General features: G+C 35.7%; 3 protein-coding genes and 1 long non-coding RNA gene across 5 annotated transcripts; 3 read left to right on the forward strand and 1 right to left on the reverse strand.

The window, feature by feature from the left end:
- The first annotated feature begins 517 nt into the window (after positions 1–517).
- On the forward strand, positions 518–8,153 carry LOC142622537 (uncharacterized). Its single transcript, XR_012841920.1, has 3 exons — positions 518–1,117; positions 6,384–6,460; positions 7,484–8,153. It is a non-coding gene; the product is annotated as an uncharacterized LOC142622537 (long non-coding RNA).
- A 1,013-nt stretch (positions 8,154–9,166) lies between these two features.
- LOC142640892 (uncharacterized) lies at positions 9,167–11,778 on the forward strand. The gene is made up of 2 exons (XM_075815209.1): positions 9,167–9,517; positions 11,268–11,778. The coding sequence occupies exons 1-2, from the start codon at positions 9,281–9,283 to the stop codon at positions 11,496–11,498; spliced, it is 468 nt and encodes a 155-aa protein (XP_075671324.1). The 5' UTR covers positions 9,167–9,280; the 3' UTR covers positions 11,499–11,778.
- A 2,476-nt stretch (positions 11,779–14,254) lies between these two features.
- On the forward strand, positions 14,255–18,463 carry LOC142621965 (putative cinnamyl alcohol dehydrogenase 1). Of its 2 annotated transcripts, none has more exons than XM_075795363.1 (7): positions 14,255–14,410; positions 14,767–14,864; positions 16,026–16,139; positions 16,259–16,489; positions 17,208–17,493; positions 17,613–17,763; positions 17,883–18,463. In XM_075795363.1, the coding sequence occupies exons 2-7, from the start codon at positions 14,776–14,778 to the stop codon at positions 18,077–18,079; spliced, it is 1,068 nt and encodes a 355-aa protein (XP_075651478.1). In that variant the 5' UTR covers positions 14,255–14,410; positions 14,767–14,775; the 3' UTR covers positions 18,080–18,463. The 2 variants fall into 2 exon arrangements, with proteins under 2 accessions (XP_075651478.1, XP_075651479.1); XM_075795364.1 differs by lacking the exon at positions 14,255–14,410 and adding an exon at positions 14,554–14,590.
- Positions 18,464–19,303: 840 nt separating this feature from the next.
- Positions 19,304–25,094, reverse strand: LOC142622897 (uncharacterized). The gene is made up of 5 exons (XM_075796456.1): positions 24,765–25,094; positions 23,532–24,496; positions 23,315–23,387; positions 22,187–22,383; positions 19,304–19,565 (listed from the first exon to the last, which is right to left on the reverse strand). Exons 1-4 carry the CDS (start codon positions 24,882–24,884, stop codon positions 22,237–22,239), a joined length of 1,305 nt encoding a protein of 434 aa, XP_075652571.1. The 5' UTR covers positions 24,885–25,094; the 3' UTR covers positions 19,304–19,565; positions 22,187–22,236.
- Between the last annotated feature and the right edge of the window lie 538 nt (positions 25,095–25,632).

Consider the following 25,632-nt stretch of genomic DNA (forward strand, 5'->3'; position numbering starts at 1 on the left):
TACCCACATGAAGTTCCATCATGGGTTGTTTGATGATAAGTTTACATGTGCTTTTTAGGATGATGGCTACAAATTACATTGGCGCATTCTGTTTGACTAATCTTTTACTACCACTTCTATGAAATAGTCCTGTTCCTTCCCGGATTGTGAATGTTACGTCCTTTACTCATCGAAATGGTAAAATTGGTTCCTAGTTATGAACATGTTTCTATGAACAATTAGTGGGGATTTTAGTTTTCACCAATAATTTCTTCGTTTGGGAAAAACTTGTACACTTGTAATTACTGCCTGTTTACGACTTGCTCATCCTTAATTCTATGCCAATGCCATAACTTTGGCATTGGCTCTGAAATTGCTGTCCATTTCTGATTCATTCAATCTGCTGACATGATGACATTTGTTGGAAAAAAAGTGAAAAAAAGAAAAGCAAAGAAAAGAGAAGTTAAAGAAGGAGACTTTTTTTTTGATAAATTAAAGAAGGAGACTTGTAAAAGAATGTAAGTGCCGAAAATTTTGTTTGACCGGCTTATTGATGTGTCAAAGAGGTCACATTGACATGGTAAATGAATGAATGTGCTAACTTACTAACATAACATCTGACTGTTGCCTTAACTGAAAATGGCAAAAGAAAAGTGCATGCTGATTGATCCCTCGGGATAAGATATGTTATGATGGCTTTCCATTGAGCCAAGAAGATAAGATATGCTGTGATGAGAGTTCTTGAAATATCACAATTTCCACATGGTGCTTGATGGTTAGTTAAATTGCTTTATTAGCAGGACTTTATAGTTAGAAGAGTTGAAAGACATAACTGTATCGGCCAACAGACTATTTAACACAAAATTCATGACCTCCTTTTTCTTCAGTTTTTTAATTTGCAGGTTGACAAGGAAACTGTTTCGGGGAAGTGCTTCTAACAAAACCATATCCATGTGCTTGTATTTATGAGAATTCTAAATGTAAGATATAAATGCCCCGCCAGATATATTTGACTGCCTTTTATTTGAAAGCTTACAAGTAGCACCCCATTTTTTGCTGTAGCATGCCTAGTTCTGTTCTCTTACGAGCTCCACCAACAACTTGGCTTGATGGAAAAGTCTCATCGGGTCTCTGTCATGTATTGCGCTTTTTTCTTCTTCTTCTTCTTATGATTTTTCATTTCTTTTCAGGCCTCGGTGTATCTTTGAACATATAATTACCTGCTGAATGTATAATTATTACTAAAATTGCTTGAGTGCAATATTTTTTATTACATATTTATCATTTTCTGGGCTTTGTGCATTAAAAACTAGGATTGTATCCCTATATTTTCCCTTTTAACTCTTTGTACACTAGATTTCTTGTCTTCCATTTGCCAAAAGGTAGTAGTTTTCTGTACATTTCTTTTTTGTGTGCTGAATACAATCGTATATAGATACAGAGCAAAGGAACCTATTCTAGCCTATACATATCTTGCGGCAAAAAATAAGGGCATCCCTTGAAGTATGGGATTTACATAAACATATTTCTATACTTATCTTATTAGACAGCTCATGCCAACACTCCCCCTCAAGTTGGTGCATAGATATCTTTTATGCCCAACTTGTCAAGTGAGTTGTAGAAGTTCCTTGCAGACACTGCTTTTGTGAGTACATCAGCCAACTGGTCTTCTGATTTAACAAATGGAAGCTGAATAATCTTTTCTTCAAGGTTCCGTTTGATGAAGTTCCGATCTACCTCAACGTGCTTAGTGCGATCATGTTGAACCGGATTGTGGGAGATAGCAATGGCCGCCTTGTTATCACAGAACAAGTTCAATTCGGAACTAGGAGCAACACCGATCTCAGCTAGCAGCTTTTTTAGCCAAAGGAGCTTGCATATTCCCTTAACCATTCCCCGAAATTCAGCTTCAGCACTAGACAAGGCAACTACCTTCTGTTTCTTGCTCCTCCATGTAACCACGTTGCCTCCCACAAAAGTAAAGTACCCAGCAGTAGATTTCCTGTCCGTGATGTTCCCTGCCCAGTCCGCATCAGTGTAGCCAACAACCTTCAAATGACCATTCTTTGAGAACATAAGCCCTTTCCCAGGAGAGGACTTCAAATAACGAAGGATTCGCATTACGGCATCCATATGGTCTTCACTCAGGCAGTGCATGAACTGACTCACTACACTCACAGCATAAGCAATATCTGGCCGAGTATGAGATAAATAGATGAGTTTACCCACTAACCGTTGATACCTCTGTTTGTCTACTGGTACCTAGTCTACATATTCTCCAAGTTTATGATTTTGGACAATTGGAATATCAGCAGGCTTACACTCTAGTAATCCCACCTCTGCCAGCAAGTCTAGTATATATTTCCTTTGGGAAAGAAATATGCCTTGTCTTGACCTTGCCACTTCAATGCCCAAAAAATATTTAAGCCCTCCTAAGTTCTTCATCTCAAACTCAGTTGACCATTGCTCTTGAAGCCTGGATATTTCTTTTACATCATCTCCTGTAATTATCATGTCGTCTACATAGACTATGAGGGCTGTTATTTTTCCCAATCGATGTTTTAGGAAGAGAGTGTGGTCAGAATTGCTTTGTTGAAATCCATATTTCCTCATTGCCAAACTCAACCTGCCGAACCATGCTCGAGGTGATTGCTTTAGTCCATACAATGCTCGTTGTAACCTACATGCGATCTTTGCCTCTGATGTAGCAGTATATCCTGGTGGAATGTCCATGTAAATCTCCTCTTCAAGATCACCATGGAGAAAGGCGTTTTTTACGTCAATTTGGTGCAATGGCCAATCAAAGGTTGCTGCAAGAGATAACAGAACTCTAACATATATTAGTTTGGCTACAGGTGAGAAAGTTTCCTGATAATCTATACCATGTTTCTATGTATAACCCTTTGCTACCAACCTCGCCTTGTATCGATCAATCGACCCATTTGCTTTATATTTAATGGAGAAAATCCACTTGCACCCCACTGTCTTCCTCCTTTCAGGCAACACACTCAAAACCCATGTGTTATTTTTCTGCAACGCCTCTAATTCCTCTTTTATAGCTTGAGCCCATTTCGGATCCGATAAAGCTTCTTCAACACTACTTGGAATCTGACATGAGGAGAGTGTATGTGCAAAAGCCTTGAGAGGTTCCGATAATCTTTGAGTAGACACATAGTTGGCTATTGGATACTTGGATCGCCGTTCTTCTATGTTTGGGGAGTATCGATTTGGAGGCTTGCCTCGATTGTGTCTGAAAGGTAGAACATAACCCGCAGATGTATCTATAGCATTAGTTTGTAAAGGTGTGGTAGGAGAGCTTATCTCAAGAATATTCTCAGTAGAAGGGTCCTCAGGTACTAAGGAGTGAGGGAATTCATCAGATTCTACATCTTCTGATGATTCAAGCACTGGTTCAGCTTCAGTTCTTAAAGGTTCAGGTACAAGTTCAGATCTAGGTACATGTTCAACCATGTCGTTGTCATCATTCGGATGTGCTGGATTGTCACCAACGTCTAACACTTCAACATTAGACCAATTTCGTTCTTCACCATAGATCTCCCCCTGAAGAGGGGAATTGGATACCAGTGACGAGAAAAAATTTTCAGATTCTAGGAAGGTGACATCCATGGTAATGTAGATTCTTTTAGCAATGGGATCGTAGCATCTATATCCCTTTTTGTGTACTCCATACTCCAAGAATAAACACCGGACAGCACATGGGTCCAACTTAGTTCGTTGATTTTTATGGAGGTGAACAAAAGCAACACAACCAAAAATTCGGGGAGGAATCATCAAAACAGTAGGTAAGGAGACATGATCAAAAAGCACCTTTAATGGAGTCTGAAATTGTAAGACTTTGGTGGGCATACGGTTCAGTAGAGATGCAATTGATACACTGGCAACAACATCACTCCAGTATCTATTCGGCACATGTGCATTGATCAATAGAGCACGGGCAGTTTCTAAGATATGCCTATTCTTCCTTTCAGCAGTACCATTCTGTTGTGGGGTTTGTGAACATGAGTTTTCATGGAGAATACCATGGCTGTTGAAGTATGTCTGGAATTGTTGATTAACATATTCCCCTCTATTGTTAGAACGAAGGATCTTAATTTTTGCAGAGAATTGTGTCTGAACCATGGTATGAAATGATTGAAAAATAGCAAATACTCCATCTTTGTGTTTGAGGAGGTAAAGCCATGTCATTCGTGTGCAATGATCAACAAAAATTACAAACCAATGATGACTAGAAGACGTAGTTACTGGGGAAGGTCCCCAAACATCGGAATGTATTAAATCAAAAGGAATCATACTTTCATTCATGCTCATGGGAAAAGAAGCCCTATGACTTTTGGCTAAGATACAAGTATCACATTTAAAATCTAAGTGTGTTACATTGGAAAATAACCCAGGTAGTAAGTGCTTCAAATACCCAAATGATGGATGCCCAAGTCGATGATGCCATAACCAAATCTGTCTCTCCTTGTTACCAACCATGTGGTGCATGTGATTTGCTCTTCTCGAACTGAAGTCATCCACGTAGTATAACCCCCCCCCCCCCCTCTTAGTACCACGCCCAATTATCTCCTTGGTGAGAATATCCTGAAGAAGGCAAAAAGTAGAATACATCAATACCACACCATTAAGATCTGAAGTAACTTGACTTACAGACATCAATCTATTTGAAAGAGAGGGTACAAGCAATGTATTAGATAATGAAAGGGAAGGAGATAAAGTCACTGTTCCAGCCCCTGTAACTGGATAAGTGACCCCATTGGCATTTGCAACACAGCTCCGTCTCGGCTGAGTTGTATTAGAGAAATCCTTTGAATCAAATGTCATATGGTCCATAGCCCCAGAGTCGAGAATCCAATCCTCATCATCATTGTGAGTAGAGATATGAAATGCCTTACTCGAAGTACCTAGATCATGTGAAGATTCGGCCTGAGGGATGAGGGAAACCGAAGCATCACAGGTAACCACAGCAGCTCTCCCAATGTGGTCATCATTAGCAATGGTTTCCCGTTTTTTCCGTGCTTGAAGGTCATTCCACTAATCTGGATATCCATGCAGTTTGAAGCAGGTGTCATGGATGTGTTTGGAGTTGCCGCAATGGGTACACTTCATGCCGTCAGATGGCGGTTTTTTTTTTGGATGAGGAGTTGGATTTCCCGCTGCTCAGGGAAAGAGCTCTTGGTTTTGGTGGCATCTGGTGATGGCTTCCCTTGATCCCTTTGGAAGCCATAACTGCTCCTAGAGTAGTATCTGCGCTCGAGATCATCATAGTCTGCCTGACCTCTTCCCTACGGACAAATGCATAAGCCTGTTCCACCGTAGGGAGTGGTTTAATTTGGAGCACATCACTCCGAGTTTTATCCAATCTGTCATCTAGTCCATCAAGGAAAGTATAAACTCGATCTTCCTGTAGAATGGAGTTGTATTTCTGTATGTCAATAGCACACTCCATTGGGTTAGGACGACGGAAATCGATTTCTCGCCACAACCCCTGAAGGTCGTTGTAGTATTTTTCAATGGGTCCACCTGCCTGCTTCATACGAGTAACACGACGTCGGAGATCATAGACTTGCGACGTGTCTGTCCCATCAAAATAGGTTGTAGCAGCAGAATCCCAAACCTGTTTTGCAGTTGGGAATCAGATAAAATTGGCAATCAAGGAAGGGTCCATCGAATTGATCAACCATCCCTTGACAATGGCGTTTTCGGTGCGCCATCTCTTGAATGAAGGATCGGTTTCTGGAGGCTGAGGAGAATCTCCATTGATATATCCCAGCTTGTCCTTGCCAGAGATATACATCTCGACAACCTGGGACCATACGGCATAGTTGGATCCTTCCAACTTGATACCGATCGGAGTAGTTGAAGAATCGGCAAGCAAAGGTTGAGAGGAGGTCTGGGCTCTAGTCAAGACCTCCGTCATTCTTGTAGTTAGATCGTTAAGGATGGAATCGGTCTGGGAATTGGTCTGGGGAATGAGAGGTTGTGTTATGTCTCTAGATTCTGCCATGGAGTCTATCGGGTCTGGTTTTTTCTGGTCACACAGTGGTTTGAGCAGAGGTCCTAAGGACGTGCTCTGATACCATGTCAAAAGGTAGTAGTTTTCTGTATATCTTTTTGTGTGCTGAATACAATCGTATATAGATACAGAGCAAAGGAACCTATTCTAGCCTATACATATCTTGCGGCAAAAAATAAGGGCATCCCTTGAAGTATGGGATTTACATAAACATATTTCTATACTTATCTTATTAGACAGCTCACGCTAACACCATTCTCATACCATGTACAACTTTTTTGCTTTTTGAGCATATTTGAGAATTTTTAGGTCTACCTAAATGCTGTCATCCATTATGCATTTTCAAGATGTTCTTGTGTCCCATTTACAGTCTTGAAGCTTCTCGGCCTTTTGCAATCACCTAAAAAAGGGAGAAGCTCTGTTCTTGATGCAGCCCTTGCGCAACCAGTGAGTTTTCTTTTTCTAATGATTTGTATTATAATTCTCAAAACGAAGTTGTTATGCAGGCACACATTTTTTCATTATATATATATATATATATATATATATCTTAATCAAAGCTATTATGCCTACAATTTCATGTGTCAGTCCAACTCCAGTAGTTATATCAGCAATTTGATTGTACTGAAGCAAATGACAGAATTGTGGCATGTTAGAGTGTATTGTCTAATGCAACTAGTTCTAATCTTGCACCTTGATATACATCTATAATTTCTGGAATATCTTAGATGCTTCTCCTATCTAGTAATATTTAGCAACTTATGCTGTGATAAAGCAGGACACCTTTTTTCTTCTTTATGAACGTTGTTGAGGTAATTTTTTTTTTGAGACTTAAAAGCACCCATGTATTGTTTATTGTGGGGTGGTATTAGAACTTCAATTTCTTGTGATGAGTTTTTGATTGTGTTCTATGGACAGATTGGATGGTATGTGCCTCTCTGTGTCTTTGGCGCTTCGAAGTTGAATTGGTTAATGCCCTTTTCTGGACATGCCTTGGTTTAATAGGTGGGACACTCCAAGGCATCAAATATTTAGTGTTGACTGTTACTTGATACTGATGTCACATGGAATATATAACGGATATATTTTCATGCTGATGAAAATTAGTGCCTGCAAATGGGCCAGTTTAGTCTATTGCTGTTTGCGTCAAAATCTGTAAGATTGGCCTATTACAGGCTGTTCAAATCCAAATATTATAGAGTTGAAGATTACAATTACCTGCGGGTTTTCTTGAGTAAGTTTAGTTGGTGGGTTACTAGAAAGGTTTCGATTGAGTGCTAACATTACTAACCTCTTGTTGAGGTTGATAACTTTTGATCTGGGTATGATTCTCCTTGCATGTGTATTAGAAACATTTAGCTGAATTATTATTGAATTGGATTTTGGTGTAGTTTTATTGACTTTGTGGAGGAAATCTTGGAATCCATGTCAATGTGTTGATTACTGATATAATTAGTGTGTTTATTTCAGGATATATCTGGAGTACACCTTTTCGGTGGAAAGGGTACAACCATTAACTCTTCTGCGCTTTTGTACAACAGCAAACTTGCACATGAACTTTGGACCACTTCATGCAATCTGTTTATGCAGTCACAGCTAGCTGTTAAGCTTAAGGAAATTTCCACATGAATAGTTGATTGTAGTAGGGAGGGAATTTCTTCAGTTTGTAGTAGGGAGCATGGATTTGAAATGGTGGCGGTTGCATAGGCTGCTGTTGATGGCCTGTTCACTTCTCAGTTTGTCAGTCCTTTTGCATCATGGACGTTGTGATAGATGCAGTCTTGCAGAGCTGTAATTGGAACCTGTTTATGTTAGTTCTTTGTGAAAGCCTTGAGAGCTTTTCAGATATCATATTATCATGGTTCTTTAAAAGTAAGATCAGAAAAGAAATGTTGGAACACAGCAACAGAAGCCAAATGGAGACAGTGTTGTTCATGTTGTTTGTGGGAAATAGTGGAGACATTAGTGGAACTTTCAAATTTTTTTTTATTAGTTGGCCAAGTGGAGGCGTGGGTCGATGAGTGAGGGCTTACAATCCATGAAATCCCATGTCACTTGGTAGTGGTAAAAGAGAGAGGCATATATGTAGGCTGAATTTATTAAATGTTAACAATGCGTTTACATAAATGTCAATTGTTTTTGTTTCAAGACATATATGAGAAAAAGAGGAAAGCGTCAAAGTGACTGCTGCTGTAGCAATATATACGTAGATGTCATATCTTATGTGAATGAATGCATATGGATTGTAGTCCATAATCTATATAGAAAGGAGCTTCCAAAACGGAGGAGGGGCAAAAGGGCTAGGGGGAAATGCTTGGCTTTAAGTAATGTAATTTGTACTTGTTGTAAGAGTGTGTTAATAAAACAAAGCAAATGATTTAAAAAAAAAAAAAAAAATTTAGAGAGCTTATGACATTCATTCCTAATAATAGTTTTTTATTATCAGACTAAAACACTAATTGGTTTTTGATGTAAGCTGAAATTGAACCCAAATCTCTTATTCAACCATAAGAGATTTTACTAATTGAGTTAATTCACAAATGAATTCTTATTTTGACACCTCACCTAGGGGTAAATGTTGAATTAATTGATGCATTGGAACATAGTCTAATGATATTTGTAAGTGTTTGTTTTTACTTTTTAGTATATTGTATTTCAAAATTAAGAAAATTTTTTGATGAACAAAAAAATGGGTAGGGATGCCACTTGAGTAACATTTTTCATCTTGGAGTGATCATAATGAAATCATATGAGTAATTCATAATAATAATAATAATATTAAAGGTACTTTTTTTTTTTTTTTTTTGAGGATAAAAGGTTCCTCTTTATATTATGTTAAGTTTGGGAGCGAATGAAACCTCAAACTCATTTTTAGGCCTTGTTTGGTAGAGTGGCTAAAACACACGTTTTCAGTTATTAAACAATCTTACATATTTTTTCACACACTTTTTCTACAGGTATATCAAAGAACTACAAACAACATTACTCAAACTCTTCTACCAAACGAGCTCTTATTATTTTAGAAACATGCAAATCTAACCAGAAGGATGCTAGTTGGTGCTGGGTAAAAGCCACGTGAGGGACACGTGCTCATTATGAAGGGTTTTCTACTTTCTACTTTCTTTCTTGAGTATAGTCGATTTTATAAACCCAAAACGCCCGAACCCCCCATAACAAAATCCTAATATTATTGAGTCTAATTTCAGTCTCAGGTGAGGTCGCAGACCCAGAGCGAGAGCGGAGAAGCGGTGGCGGAGTGGAGTAGAGATGTGGTTCCTCGGCGGAGTTTTTAGTAGGACTGCTACTAGTAGCGGTAGTGGTAGCATGATGAATATGATGAGCAGTAGTTTGGTGAGGCATTTCTCTCGAAAAAGGGGGGAGAATCTACGGAAGATAAATCCGAAGGTGGCGCCTCAGGAGGCATCTAACATAGCTCAAGACCTCTACCGTCTCATCAACCAACGCGGCCCTCTCACCATCTCTAATGCTTGGATTCAAGCCCAGGTCCTTTCTTTTTCCTCTTATTCATAATACGTCTCCTATTTCTATTTGAATCAAACACCTATAACATTGTTATATGAGCTAACTCCACACTTTTACATTACCATCTGTGACTGACTGTGACAACATTTTTATTTTTTAAATGTGGCTTTAGTTAGTTTGCCACTTTTATGCTTACCATGAGAAAATTGATTAAATGCTATTTTTACTTTCAATGGAGACGTTTAGGGTTCAAATCCCCCACCCTCAATTATTGAATTATATAAAAAACTTATATATAATGATAATTCAAAATAGACTTGTAGTTGTAGATATAGAGATTTCTCAATTGGAAAATACCAATTAGTAAATCAATATGTTGATTCACAAACATCATGAGTAAAACTTTGTACCTCTACCAAAATCCATCCTCACTCTTTGTCATCTGTGTTATAGTTGAGATATTCCTACTCAAGTTAATTACATAGACTAACTTTTCATTTGTTTACAATAAAAAGAATGAAATAAAATCTATCAATTTTATGTTTGAAAAGGTTTTATAATTAGACAAAATGCAATAGAACCATATAAATTTTGTTGTCTTTGCATTGCTTTGAGGGTCAACAACTAAGCATGGTGAAATTGAAATATCTATTTTTGAAGTCTTTGTATGAGTGGACTTCATCACCTTTTTCGTTTTCTGTCGAGGAGTTCCTAGATTTTCTGGACTCCTTGGGTTTTTCGTAATGTTATTTTTCATTATTGTTTCTTCTTTGTTCTCGTGTTTCCCATTGTATACAGCCCATGTACTTTGGTAGCAATCTTCTCTGATTTTTAATGAAATCTTCTCTGACTTATATATATATATAAGTCATTATTAAACATGGTTTCAACTCTTAAAGAGTGGTTTGAAGTTGGATCTATTATTAAACAAGTTTTTTTTTCTCCTTTTTGAAGCTGCATTTGTTCATGATTCTTGGTTTATCTTAGCCCTAACTTATTCTTTAACTCCAAAACTTCACTTGTTTCAATTCTTTTTCCATTTCACACTTCTCCAATATTTGTTTAACATCAGTATCTATATGAAAGGTGTAATACTTTATAAATCTTGTGTTACCATCAAGATTGATGTTTTCTTCCATGTATAGTACCGCTGATTACACTCATTCTTTAGTCGTTATATTTGTTATGTTTAATGCCAAATACAAAATATGACTTTACGATTAGCTCCTTTAGTAAAATTCAAGTTATTTTAAAGGATTTTTGTAACCTATTTTGATGGTTATGACACTCTAAAATTTGTATAATCTAAATTTGGTTTATGTTTGTCCATGAATTAATTGAGGATCCATAGCCAACCCCAAATTTTTTGGGATTAAGTCCTTTTTGTTGTTGTAATTGTGGTTAACTTCCTAATGTTATTCTTGTGCAATTTATGTGCCTGTGGATGTATGGACGGGCATTTGAATTAATTGACACTGCACATGTCCTTCATTTACTGAGCCTGGGATTAGTTTTATTTTATTTTATTTAACTGTACTATGCCATGGAATAATTATGTTGCTAACTTTGTATTGTGCACAGGGCACCTGAGATATATAGATCATCTTTGGTACATCATAAAATGTTATTGAAATATGAGTCACAGATAGAGGATAATCATATGTTCTCGAAATGAGTCACTTATATATTGTTCTTTTAAAAATGTATATGGGAAATTATATCTGCTTGTGTAAGCTTTATGTTTTTTATTAGGTTTGATTTTTCATAACAGGAATCTGGTATTAGTGGATTGAACAGCAAGACACACTTGAAACTAATGCTCAAATGGATGAGGGGGAGGAAGATGCTGAAGCTGTTCTGCAACCAAATTGGTTCCAACAAGAAATTTCTGCTATGTACTTTGCCGGAAGACCCTCAAATTGCACAATTTATTAAAAACTCAGAACTGAAATTGCAGACTGAGAAGCCTTCCATAAAGAGGAAGAGAAAGCAAAAGAAATAAAATGTATGTATCCAGACCTTCCCCTTTCATCCAGAGTTGGTATAATCTGTGGTGACATGAGTGCTTCCTTCAATTGATCTGTCTTGAACATGTTTTTTGTATCAAGATTGCTGTCTAAAGCTGTTTTGCTAATTCGTTAGGCTTTTGTATGCTGCCCAATTTGCTCCTTTCCCATTTTCTATGTATTTGGATCCAATATGGATTGTTAAGATACAACCTATTGATTTTCATGTTTTGGTGGGATTGGGATTTGCAACAGAGATATTTGGTCATTGAGAAATATGGTTCAAGCCTAAACTTGGGCTTGGGTTTGATTCGTATGCTAAATAAATTTATATAAGCAAGCATTTTCTTGAACCAAGCCCCAACTATTTATAAGTAACTCGGTTAAGATATCATACAACCTATTGATTTTCATTTCACCTCTTGAAGAGTTGAGATCATATTTTCAAGTGGGTCTTACCTCTTTAAGAAGAAAAACTTATGTAAATCAATTATTTTAAAGATCCACTTGAAACTCTTGCTTCTTAAAAAGTTGTGATCCAAGTGAATCATTTTTTTTCAAAGAATGTCACATCACTGATAGTTATATCAATAAAATGTATTTTGAAACTTCTTGAAGAGTTGAGATTCAAGGAAAGAGTCAAATTCAAAAAGAGATTATTTTCTGATATATAAATTTAATATAATCTTATTTGGCAAGATAGTTCGAAAGCAATATTATTGAGCAAAATCGTGGAGTTATTGAAGACAAGCTATGGTTGTATTTAGATAAACCAATGTTTTGGCCCCCGCTGTGACTTTTGAATTTTTTAATAGCATTCACATTTCAAAATTCTATCTCATCCTATTTTACTATTCTAAAAAGTTACTTTATTAATTATATCATACCATTTTACAATACTCTCCACATCTTAACTTTTATTTTACAATATAACACATTAAAATAATATTTATATTCAATAAAATAATATATCTCAAAACCTAAATAAAAACAAAAACCCAAAACTTGGTGAGAGAGAGAAGAATTGATAAAGTGAATAAAATATTAGTTTTTTATTTTTTTTTTATTTTTTTTATATAGAATTGAGCTAAGGTAGAATTGCACAGTAGTACTATTGCAAATTTTTTTGCAATAGTTGGTGTTTGTAACAGGGTGGTCAATACCGTACCGGCCGGTGCACCGGTACCGGCCGGTGCACCGGTACTGGTATACTTCTATTTTGTACTGGAAAAAATACCGGCCGCGCATTGGCCGTACCGGCCAATTTCGGGCAATACCAGCCGGTACAGAAAAAAGCTTTTTTTTAGTTTTGTAATTTTTGAATTTTTGTAAAGGCATAATAGTAACTTATTTACATTAACTTATTAGTATTATTTGTTTTCTTAGTATGCAATGAACAACTAAGCTTTCTATTTTTTATATTGTGTGTTTTTTTTTCTTTTAATTGATACTAAAGTCTAAAACTATGAATCATTTGTTCTGAATTGAGGTAATGTTTTATGATAAATTTTTATATTTACTATAATATAAGTGAAATATTATATGCTTATAAACATGGTTCTAGAGATTTTGGTATGTGTGTGTGTGTGTATATATATATATATATAATAGCGGTAAACCCGAAACAGTACACCGATATTGACCGGTATCCGAAATATATCGTACCAGTGGCCAAACCAGTACAACCTCCAGTATAATATTGACTTCCTTGGTTTGTAAGTCTGGATGCTGAGCGTGTTTGTAAGTCCAATGCTGGATTTGTTTCGTGTATTAATGCTAAAATTATCATACATATAGCATTTGCGAATGCGCTATTAGGAATAGTCCCATAGCTCCACCATTCCAACTCAATGGAGGTCACTGCCTACGTAGTAACGTCGCTAGTCAATCTAAATAATTTGATCTTTGTTCGTCATGATTCTGGAATAAATAATTTCATTCATATTAAAAATATAAAAAAAAAATAAATATTCAAGGTCAAGGAGGTCACTGCATACGTAACGATAAATTCACTAATGAAATTTAGAAATTTGTGGCTGCCTGACGGGAGATGAGATGACCGTGGTCAATATCAATCAAAATGAAATAAATCATTTCATCTTTTTTGGTCTGATTAGATAATTCTTTGATATTAAAAGCCTCTTTGAGTTCATTTTGTTTAATTTGACCCATTTTGTTTGTCTTTTTTATTTTTATTTTTATATAGAGGTATGCTTTTAATGATTGTACTTTTTATTTCGTTCAAGACATTAATTAATTTTTTGTGTAGATGGAGATTGAATTTAAATTCTTTATTTAACTATTAGAAATTTTACTAATTAAGCTAATTGAACCCTTCATTTTGTTTGTTTATTATTCCCAAAATATTATTCATTTAGACATTATTTTCATAACCTACCTTTTCATTTAAGTTTAAATTAAAATGACCATTTTGATAATTTTTTTCTTAATTAATTTAAAGGATAATGTATTGTAATCCTGGATTTCCTAGGGTTTGACAAACAAAATAGAGGGAGAGAGCAATATTATATAATAATATATTATTAGTATTAATAAAATTAAACTAAAGTTAACCTATCTAAATTGAATTTTAAAATTTTCTCAAAAAAAAAAAAAAAAAAAAGGAATTCTAAAAAGACTGATTCTAATTGGAGTGGTAATAATCGAACGTTTTCGAGTGTAAGGTAAAGAGCCGTGGAATTATGTCTACCTATAAATAGTAGAGTGAGGAGGAGAGGTTGTTTTCATCCTCGTACTATCTCTATCTTTCATTCTTATTCTCTGTCAAATTTCAAATAGTAAAGTGAGAAGAGGTTGTTTTCATCCTCGTACTATCTCTATCTATCATTCTTATTCTCTGTCCCTCTCCATACATATTAGCATATATATACTTCCTTCATCAATCTTGGTAAGCCAACACAGTCTCATCTTTGCTACTTAAAAGTAGCCGTTATCTAAACTCTATAATTCAATTTTGTAGAACGTCCAATAATTTTCATAGCTGGTTTTTAATTCGATTACCTTTTTAAGCATAGATATACAGTGGTTCTTGAACTCAATACTTCACCATTTAACTTGGTTTTTAAAGGTAGAGGAGGTGCTATATATATATATATATATATATATAAGCTAGAGTTTGTCAGCTGATTTATCTTTATTTGAAGCTAATTAAGGTGCATATTAGCCTTGATGGATTTCTTACAATTCCCCAATTATAATTTCCTTTGAGGAAACTGATTCTTTGTTTGCTTTATGGCAAAGCAGTCCACAACAATGAGCTCCTTGAGTGCAAATGATGATTGCCTTGGATGGGCGGCAAGAGATGCATCTGGAGTTTTATCACCTTACAACTTCAGCCGCAGGTGTGTTTTTTATTCTTCTTTGAAAGAGGGGGGGGGGGGGGGTGTGAAATAAAACAAGAAAAATCTTGCATGTTTATTCATCATTCATTAAGGGCACATTTGGTTGTCCATGAGTTTGGACACCGCCATTCATAACTTATTTTGACATACAAATCCATCATCTTGAATTGGACTGTCAAAAACATCGAAGCCATCACTACAAGGGATGGGATAAAGCATTTCTACTTTCATTAAACTTTTTATGATGGTTGTGATTCTTGAATTGCCCATTCAAAATGTTGGATTTGTTTCCCGAAAAAATATAGAAATATGAGTGGCCAATCTGTTTTAGCTCAAATTGCAACTCCTCCCATTGTAAGCGTAAGGTGGAGGAATGAGGTCGCCCATTCAAGACTTATCAGGTGCATGTGTAAGTTAAGTATAGACGTCAAATGTCATAGAGTAACCAATTCTTGATTTGTCTATGCATTAGTAGCAAAAATTTTACACCTACCTTCTTCGGCCTTTTCTTAAATGGCAAATGTGTGTCATCTTTTTTTAAGAAAACGTTTGTTTAAGCATGCCTTGCAGGTCTTGCTTGCTTTTGTTTTGCTTAAACTCCTAACTATGTTGTTTAGTCTATTAGTAGTCATATAATGTCCTATGAAGCCTGGATTAACGGTCAAGTTCACTTTTTTATACAAATAATTCAGTATAACATATCATGCTGATACAATTGTATATAATAGATTATAAATGGGGGTACTTGACGTGATGAATCCCTTCTTGAAGTACAAGTATAATATCAACAAAAGAAAAGAAAAATTATATTTGCTTGAAAGATGAATAGCCTTCTCTTTATACTTTTATGTTATTTGTTGATGTGTTTTTATTCTCTTTGATGTTCATAAAGGTAATGATGTACTTAAGTGAATGACCAAATGTAAGCAATTTGCTTAAGTTTATGAAAAATTAAAATTTTTATAGAGAAGTGAATCCATCTGTTAATTTTTCATATCATTAGTTGACAATAATGATCTTATACCTGAGTTTCCATATGATTTTGAGATCTACGATTAATAAATAATTGAAATTTGCTTCATGAATTGTGTTTTTCTTGGTTATATGATATTTTTTAATATTATATTCTGATTAAGAATTAACTTGGGAAATTTGATACAGAGCTGTTGGGAGTGATGATGTTTCAATAAAAATTACGCATTGTGGAGTTTGTTATGGTGATGTAGTTTGGACTAGGAATAAACATGGGGATTCAATGTATCCTGTAGTGCCTGGGTAAGTGGACGAACTTAAGCTATGAGTAGTCTTAGATATCCTTGACCTTTACTTATATTTAAAAATAAATAAAAGTCTTGGATATATTTCTTGAACTGATATTTGCAATTGTACACCAGACATGAAATTGCAGGAATTGTGAAAGATGTTGGTTCTAATGTTCATCACTTCAAAGTTGGTGACCATGTTGGAGTGGGAACCTATGTCAACTCATGCAGAGATTGTGAGTATTGTAATGATGGACTAGAAGTTCATTGCGTAAAAGAGTTAGTTTACACCTTTAATCGCATGGATGCGGATGGTACTATTACTAAGGGAGGATATTCCAGTTACATTGTTGTCCATGAAAGGTAAGTATTCTTTTATGCTACTACACACTCTTCCTTTATTTTCCTTTACATACAAAATTCAAACTTATGGAATAGGACCAATCCCTCCCTTGTTAAAATTAATTGTTTCTGCAGAATTTATGAAGCTATCATTCACATTTGCATAGTATATAAATCTAGGCCTCTTAAACTGATGCACTTGCAAAACAAGAAGTCTAAGTTCATACTACTTGGATTATGTGCCAATTCATTTGATCATTTGTTTTGTGGAGGTGTTAAATGAAGGTTACTTTTGAAAAACCCAAAAAGGAAAAAAGAAGTTACATGGTAGTAGATTTTAGTGTCCAGGTAAGGCTTCCCAGGGGCCAGGGGGCCTGTTTTTGGCAGTTTTGCCAGTGACTAAACAACATACAATATTCGTGTACATTGTTTTTATTTTTATTTTACTTGGTACCAAAGCCTTTGATAAAGGAAATCAAGAATGGAAAATCGACATCAGTATATAAATCTTACAGATGGAGCCTGCATCTATACTTTGCATGCTATTGGGAAAAGGACACAATTATGATTTCTTATTAAGGTTCCAGAGTGGTCAACAGCAACCATAGTTTCATGTCACAACTTAGAGCGTTTAGATTTGATAACTTATTCTGATAATTGACCTATTGACTTTATGCTTAAGGGAATTTAGCTTTTTAAACACAGATTAAGCATATCAGTTTTGGTCATGAATATACAGGTACTGCTTCAGGATACCTGACAACTATCCATTGGCTTCAGCAGCTCCTTTGCTATGTGCTGGAATTACTGTATATGCTCCTATGGTGCGCCACAAGATGAACCAACCTGGTAAATCTCTAGGAGTGATTGGTCTTGGAGGTCTTGGTCACATGGCAGTGAAGTTTGGGAAGGCTTTTGGGTTGAATGTAACAATTTTCAGCACTAGCTTATCCAAGAAACAGGAAGCCCTGACCTTGCTTGGTGCAGACAGATTTATAGTCTCGACTGATCAAGAGCAGATAGAGGTAAATTTATATAATAAAACTTCTTAAAAAGCATTTGTTTCCCTGTTCACATGAGCACTATTGAAGTCAATAACCTATCTTCAGGTTCTGTTAGATTGATGGTTATCTGGTTTTTGCAGGCCCTGGCTAAGTCATTTGACTTCATAATTGATACAGCATCTGGTGTTCACTCACTTGATCCATACATTTCGCTGTTGAAAACTGCTGGTGTTCTAGTCCTAGTAGGTTTCCCAAGTGAAGCCAAATTCAGTCCTGCAATCCTTAATCTAGGTACTATGACAATTTTTAGATTTGAAGAGTTTCATGAACTCTATTAGTTAGACAATGTTACCTTTCCAGGTTTTGAACACAACAATCTTAATGAACTGCATGCATTGACCATTTTGCAGGTATGAAAACCATTTCTGGTAGTGTAGTAGGTGGTACAAAGGTGACCCAAGAAATGATAGACTTCTGTGCTGCTCACAAAATTTACCCAAACATAGAAGTAATTCCAATTCAGTATGCAAATGAAGCTCTTGAGAGGCTAATAAAGAAAGATGTGAAGTACCGGTTTGTGATTGATATCGAGAACTCCCTAAAATGAAACTGCCAGAGAAACAAGGAATTCTTCTTCCCAATATGTATGTTCGTATGGATCACATATTGATACTCGTAAAGCGTACTGTGATTGGCAAGTCTTCCTTGTTGGATGGTGGGCATTTACTTCCATCAAAAAGCATCTGGTGTTGATCTTCTACATCCTGCAAGTGTCTAACTAGCCTGAAATTACTGAAGGGTTGTTGAGTAGTGTTGTGAAAAATGGTTTAATAAAAATGATAAGAGTATAGAATTTTAAATTACAATCCTTTCATAATTTTATCCTGTAGTCAACTTTAGCCATTAGTATTTAATTTACTTGAATGAAGGAACGGTATGAGTTGTAGTTTTTTAAAAAAATTTCGTAATGAAATTCCCTTACATTAAGGTCCATTTTCATTTTGTGGAATCATGAATTTTGAAGAATGAGGAACTTTGGCTGAAAAGATCACAGGGTTGCTTCATAAAAACAGTATAAAGCCTTTAATAAAACAGGTGGTTACTTTCTATGGTGAGATCCGTGCAATCATGATTAGCTAGAATTACCTAATTTTAGAAAAAAGAAACAAGAAAAGCAAAAAGTATTGCATCTGTACAGACCAGTCACCCATGACCCAAGCTTCTAAATTTGCATATTGTTCGTACTCCATGATCGGAAAAATTCATGAAAATTGAGAAATTCTCCTACCCGCCAAAGAGCTAAGAAGTAAAAGCATTGCCCTGCACATGGTTCTAACTGCTGGGCGAAACATGTGGCTTTCTGATCTCGTCTCACCATTTATATTTTATAGATCGGAAGGTTTACCTTACGTGACAGGTTCTGTAGCATCATGCAAAAGTCCGCTCGCTGTTCCCAGGACATGACGTATGACATAGATTCATATCTCACCTAGCCCTTTGTTTTACACTTTTACTGGATGCCTAAATTGGCTGCCAGAAATCTCTCCCTCTCTCCTTTGATGGGGTTAGACGGTGAATTCGCCTCTTGGTCCAGTGATAGACAAATATTATCAATATGTTTGAATTACTAAATCATTTGCAATTTGTCTTGCTTCATAAGGATATGCGTACTACTTTGAATTGAAACAAATCCTTGGCTTCATATCAATATTAATATACAAGATAAAATCTATTTTCTTTAGTTTGGTAGAGCTGCTTAAATACTATGAAAAAATCCCTGGGCGTTTCTAAGTAAAAAGTCATCTAAAAATGCATAAGCTACTTCTCAAAATTGGCAAAAAGATTAAAGCTCCTTTGCTTAGCTGGGAAACTATTATTTACTACAAAGTAATTTAATATTTACAGCTTACAGATGACAGGTGAATGGCATCCCACAAAAGATAGTGGTTCACAAATGCTGGGAGCAGAACATTAAGTACAAAGATAATCCAGTTACTATCAGCCTGCTGCTGAGTCAAAATGTCTGCACAGAAGTTTGCTTCCTAATATACTCATCATACTTCGAAAGGCCAGAATATCTATTGAGCAAGCTCCTGCAATCGGACAAAGGCAGAGGCAATTAGTAGTCAAATAATGAAAGACTAGAAAGAAATCCTCATTAGGATATTCCTGTAGCTGTGTTCCCATGGAAAGAGTAGGCCTGAGGCCATAGCAGGCTGCCCAAAGTTTAGTTGCCAAGCTGGTGGCATGTCCTTAGTTTCCTAACATCAAGATCATCTTTTTCTTTTCACTTTCTCCTGAAGTTGTAATTAACAGAGGATTAATTCATTGTTTTTACTATTTTTTGTGCACTATGAATATCATCTCATGCTATCAGCTTGATCATAATTTTGGCAAGTCCACATGTTTTTGGACTTACCAATTACAACTTCTATGGTCATTCATCTTCAATCTACAGTCAACCTTGGCAATTTCCTCCATCCAAAATGCTAGTTACAGGAAGTTTTATTCATAGGTTATGTTTGCTCCTGTGCCCTAGAAACAAATTTAACATGCCTTGCTTTTCTTTCTTACTCTCATAAAAAGTAAAACCTTCATTGACAAGCAAAAAACAGTAGCGAATCCATTTGATATTTATACATGTTTCATCATTTAAGAGGTCTTCCTGGTATATACACACGTATAGTTAGACTTGACTACGAGAAAGACTCCTGTCACCCCTTTCGCTAGCTGATTGACAAAAAACACAAAAAGTTGTAACAATTTGTTCCATTCCTTTCACAACCCAACAAAAAGTATGATCAGAAATTGTAACATCTGGTCAAGTACAATATGATTTCCTCAATATATATATCCACATCACAAGAAGAGTTGACATTATAGTTATATTAGTGGTCGAATAAGAAAAGACAGCATGTACGTTGTATGTTAGTCATACATCAAGGCTCAGAAAGTCCTGAGAACTTATCCAGCAAAAACTAAAAAGCACCCTTTGGTTCTTTTTACCTTTGGGTTGCTGTCATTTTGATCCCTCAAGAATAAAAAGTTGCAATTTAAACCTCCAATAGAATTGTTGTCAACGTAAACCTTCTGTTAAAATATGTATTACTTCCAGTCACTGTCATTTTATTTTATTTTTGATAGGTAAGAAAAAACATTATTAAAAAAAGGACTTCTTTATGCAAAATAATAATAATAATAAAGCAGCCACAAATTACAAAAGAAACAGAAACTAATACAGAAAAGAAAGGACTCTACAAACAACAGGAGAGATTCACTAGATGTGAGTCCCCAAACCCGAGACCAATCAAACAAGGTGCCAACAAAGGAGGCAAGCAGATGATTGTCTGAACTCTCCACATCCTCAAAAGTGCAACTGTTGTGCTCCCTCCAAGTACACCACATCAAACACATCAAAATCAAATTCCAAATGTTGGATGAGTGTTTTCCCAACCAATTCTTCCATCCAAAAAGAAGATCAATCACCTTTCTAGGGAAAACCCAAGAGATCTCAAAGGATCTAAGGAAAAAACAACACCACTGACAGGCCTTCTCGCAATGAATCAATAAATGGTCCACAATCTCTCCACTATACCTACACATACAGCACCAATCTACAATAGGGAAAGTGAAACCTCTCCTCCTCAAATTATTACCAGTAATAGTGAGTATCCTCCCCCAATCCGCAGTTCATTCAGTTGCTATCATTTTAACCCCTCAAGCAAGAAAAATTGCAATTTAAATCTCCAATAGAATCATTGTCAATGTAAACCTTCTATTAAAATCTGTTAGTACTTAGTAGAGTGCCAATAAATACTCCAAAGTCCAAACTAAAGTTGATGAATCTTGATTAAAGGATCACATTGACAACAATCCTAAAGTTGAAGGTTTTAATTGCAACTTCTGATAATTGAGGGACCAAAACAACAACCATCTAAAATTTAGAGGAACCAAAGGGTATTTTAGTCTAATTATTACTCATTAAAAGCATCCAACCTCGAGCCTTGTATAACTTATGACCTTTTGGAAGGGAGCCGTTGAAAGGTGGTTCTATATCATCCATGAAAAAGTATATGAATATGGAATCAAGTAAAATTTGAGTTGAATTTAATGGCAGGCTATTTCATAAAGTCATACACCAATATACTTCTTTTTATATGCAAAGAGTCTTGAACCCATAAACTCACCCTCCACCTTTTTTGACAATAGGAACAGATACCATTTAAGCTAGAACTCATTAACATCATAAACCAATAAACTCAATAGAATCTTGACTCTTATTTTCTTTTTCTTTTTTTAATTACTAAATCTTGACTCTAATCTTCATCCACAACATCGGTCATATCTTCAATGTTTTGCCGTATGTTGGACGTGATCTTAAGAGACAAGAACACTAACCAACTCCAACTCCAGAAGAATGTTTTACGTCAAATCACCACTCGAAGCCCCCTATGAACTCTGTCATTCTAGATTTATTAGTATATGGAGATGCAACTTTTAACAACATTTTAATTATTACACCACTACTAAGGTTGCTTAAAAAGTTTAGGAGTAAGTTACACAATCAACATAACACGTATCTTAAATTTCGAGCACATCTAGATTATAGAGGGAACATGAGCTACAATCTTCTACCCTTTAGATCCACCTGCTCCCAAAGAAGGTTTCAAAAAACAAAATATAATGAAACTAAACTATGAAATAATAAAATTACCTTTTGTCATCTGATGTACTAAGCAATTCAGTCAATCTTCTCTTAAATATCTAAGGCTCTTTGGCCAACATCGTCCTCCATTTATCCTTGAGATCTTCTGGAGTTCGACTCTTATGAAATATATGACGACCAAGTTCCAAAATTTTCCTCCAGGGTACATTTTTTTTGGCAGAAGCTGAAAAATGATGCACACCTTCCTGCAACAAAAGAGCGCTTGATTAAGTCAGATGCCAACATGCCAGACATTTAATATCTCTCTCTCTTTCTTTTGATAGCTTCTAATCTCAGATTCACAAACAGCAAATTTTATACCTGATCAACAAACAAGACATTTTTCTAACAGGAAATTGAAATACTGCTCCTCTATGCTTGTTTTGGTGTTTTTTGTCTTAAGTCTTATTTCTAAACACAGTAGCTGGACATTTGAAGGCAAGGAGCAAGGCTTGCTAGAGTTCAAAAGAACCCTTTTGCAATCCCTTTATTTGTAAAAGGTTCAGGAGAATTTCAATTGTGCTCTCTCTAATTTTTCTTTTCTCAGATCCTTGACTTAAGAAAAAAAAATTATACATGTTCTTATTTTAAGCCATCGTTTTCTTGTGTATACTATTTTCATACTTGTCTTGTGCCCCCTTGAGTGTCTAATGTACTTATTTATTTACGACCCAAAAACCGCCAGTTTCTACCACATATTGGAAGAAATATATACACCCACAAATGGAAAAACTTTAGTATACTGCCTAGCTCTTTCATATACATATTTAAAATAATAATAATAATAATAAATCTCTGATGAAAAAATTGGAATCAAACAGCAAAGATCACGGAAGTGGAACTTGGATACTATGGCAAAGAAGATAAAGAAATCCAGCATTAATAGGTTGTCATATCAATCTTTATTTAAGTTTAGATCTCTTAGTGAATATCAAATATATTAACACTCTGCATGTATCCGGTCACACTATATCCATGAAAATTAATCTGTTCATATTTCCAAACAAGTGTTGCGATACCAAAATGAATTTATTAGAATGGATTCTTGATGTTTTCTATTATTGGGGAAGAAAACAGGGAAAATATACATAATCATCAAGCATAGCTCTAGACAGCACTGTGTCCATAAACATATACCTTTAACATATTTTCCTCTTCAGCTGTCCAAAATAATCTCTTTCGCTTTGCAGTAGGAAAAGGCATTGTTTTGCTGCATGTAGAAAAGCAAATTAACTAACCAAAAAAAGTTGGCCCACACCAAACACTATAGATAATATTCACTCCAAATTTCCACACTCTCCAGATTAAACCTTATTTAGACAAAGGAAAACCTTATATGACATGAATAACTCACAATTGCTTAGTCGACACTTGAGGTTGTCTTGACTTTTTGGAGGCAGCATGTTTCTTATTCTTGGAGGCGGCCTTTTTCTCTGTAGTGCTATTTTCCTGAGAGGATAATTTCATTGGTGAATCATCATTCTGAGGGAAAGCCTTCTTTTGGGCTCTTTGTTTGATTCGGCATACTCGTGCTGAGAGTATCTCCATATCTGAATCCGTAGTTCCAGAGGCAAAATCTACATTTGAAGTCTGCTTTGGTGATTTTGGCTGCACTTGTTCTTCATCCTTGCTTCTGCTTTTATTTTCCTCAGATACCTTTAAACTGTCCTTTGATCCTCCTTTTGATCTATCAAGTGCACCATCTGCATTCATCTCTACTTGTATGTTTTCCTCGTCTTCTGCAAATTTAGACCGATGTGCTTCAGAAATGTTTTCCTCATGTATCTTTAGACCGCCTTGCGATCCTTTTGATGCATCAAGTGCAACATCATCAGTCATCTGTTCATCCGCATTGCGCTGATCCTGACACCTCTTTTCTTCCCCATCTTTCTGCTTTAGCCCATCCCCACCAACGGCATTTGTACCCAAAAATTTCAATAAATCCTCCTTTGCCAACTCAACCTTTTTTCTCAGTTGTTGTTTCTGTACCAACGCCCGTTTGTGCAAACAATATGGGCAGTAGAATTGCTCTAAGTCGTCATCAGACATAAGTTCCCGACTCACGCACTTCTTGTGGAGAGCAATTGGGCAGCCAGATTCAGCACAAACAGACACATGTCCGCCTTGATTGCATATTATACAAGTCTGTTTGAACCAATCAATCTCCATACCATCATCTTCAGTAGAAATGTCATGAGAGGTAGAGCAATGGACTCTTGTTTTGGAAGCAAGAGCATCATCAACCAAATCAGGAGCTACATCATTGTGTAGCTGAGCATTGGGCATTTCTCCACAGATGCTATCTTCGTCCAGTGTGAACTGAAGATAAATTCTCACGTATTAAGCAACAACAGGAACAGGTAATTCTTAAATTCCCAAAAATAAACTAGTGAGGATTTGCATAATGCATGCCTACATAATTATACAGCATATTAAAAAAAAAAAAAAAAACAAAAGAGTTCAAAATAAACACAAGTAGATATGAAATTGAAAACCTAACGAACAAAATCAAAGAGGATAGGTTGTAAAATTGCAATGTTAAACAAATATAGAAGAAGAGGACAAAAATATGAATGAGATAACAAACCTGATTGTGTTTGTGATTGAAGAGCATAGGAAGTGAAGTAGTAGTAGTAGTGATGGAAGGAGAAGAAGAAGTAGAACGATTGTGTTTGGGCCTACCCCCGCGCCCACTCTTGCTTCTCATTCTCTCTCCGATTCCGATCACAACAACACTTCTCTTCCCTTTCGCTCCTCCGTTTTTCCCATTTCCCAGGAAACAGGCCAAACTGTATTAATTTCTTTGTAATGTCCGTTGCTCTTCTCCCTCCTGGGTCCTGGCCCAACCAAATGGGCCCACCACAGATGATATGGGATTTTTTTTTAATGAAGCATTTATATTGGGATTATTATTATTTTTGTCATTGTTGATAATTAGATGGTAGGACGGGGACATTTAAAACCTAGACGTTGAAAGTTGAACTATGAAATGAGAATTACAATTATTCTCTCCAAATTACACAAAAGAGTTCATTTGGTTAAATTATGAGCAACAAAATTGGTCACCCTAAAAGGATAACTAACCATTTGGAGAAAGAATTCAAAATCAACTTGTACTCTATTTGTTTTGATGTAAATATTTTCCCACATTTTTCACATCTTTATTTGCTTGTAAAATATAATTCCGTTGATTGAAAATTTGTATTTAAAAAAAAAAATATATATATATATATATATATAACTAGTGTAAATTTTTTTACAAAAATCCTTATTCTTGACCCTTTTTTCTCTCTCTCTCTTTCTCTTACTCTCACCCAAGCTAGTCCAAAGAGAGCACCCACAAGTGACAGCACCACCCATATTTGACTCCACTCATCATTGGTGATAAGTCTAGCGAACTCTGTGAGAGGATGATTTCAGATCTCAGCCTATTTTGATGTTAAAAATGTTGTCAT

The sequence above is a fragment of the Castanea sativa genome, chromosome 1 (genome assembly GCF_040712315.1).
Source record: "Castanea sativa cultivar Marrone di Chiusa Pesio chromosome 1, ASM4071231v1".
Taxonomy (NCBI): domain Eukaryota; kingdom Viridiplantae; phylum Streptophyta; class Magnoliopsida; order Fagales; family Fagaceae; genus Castanea; species Castanea sativa.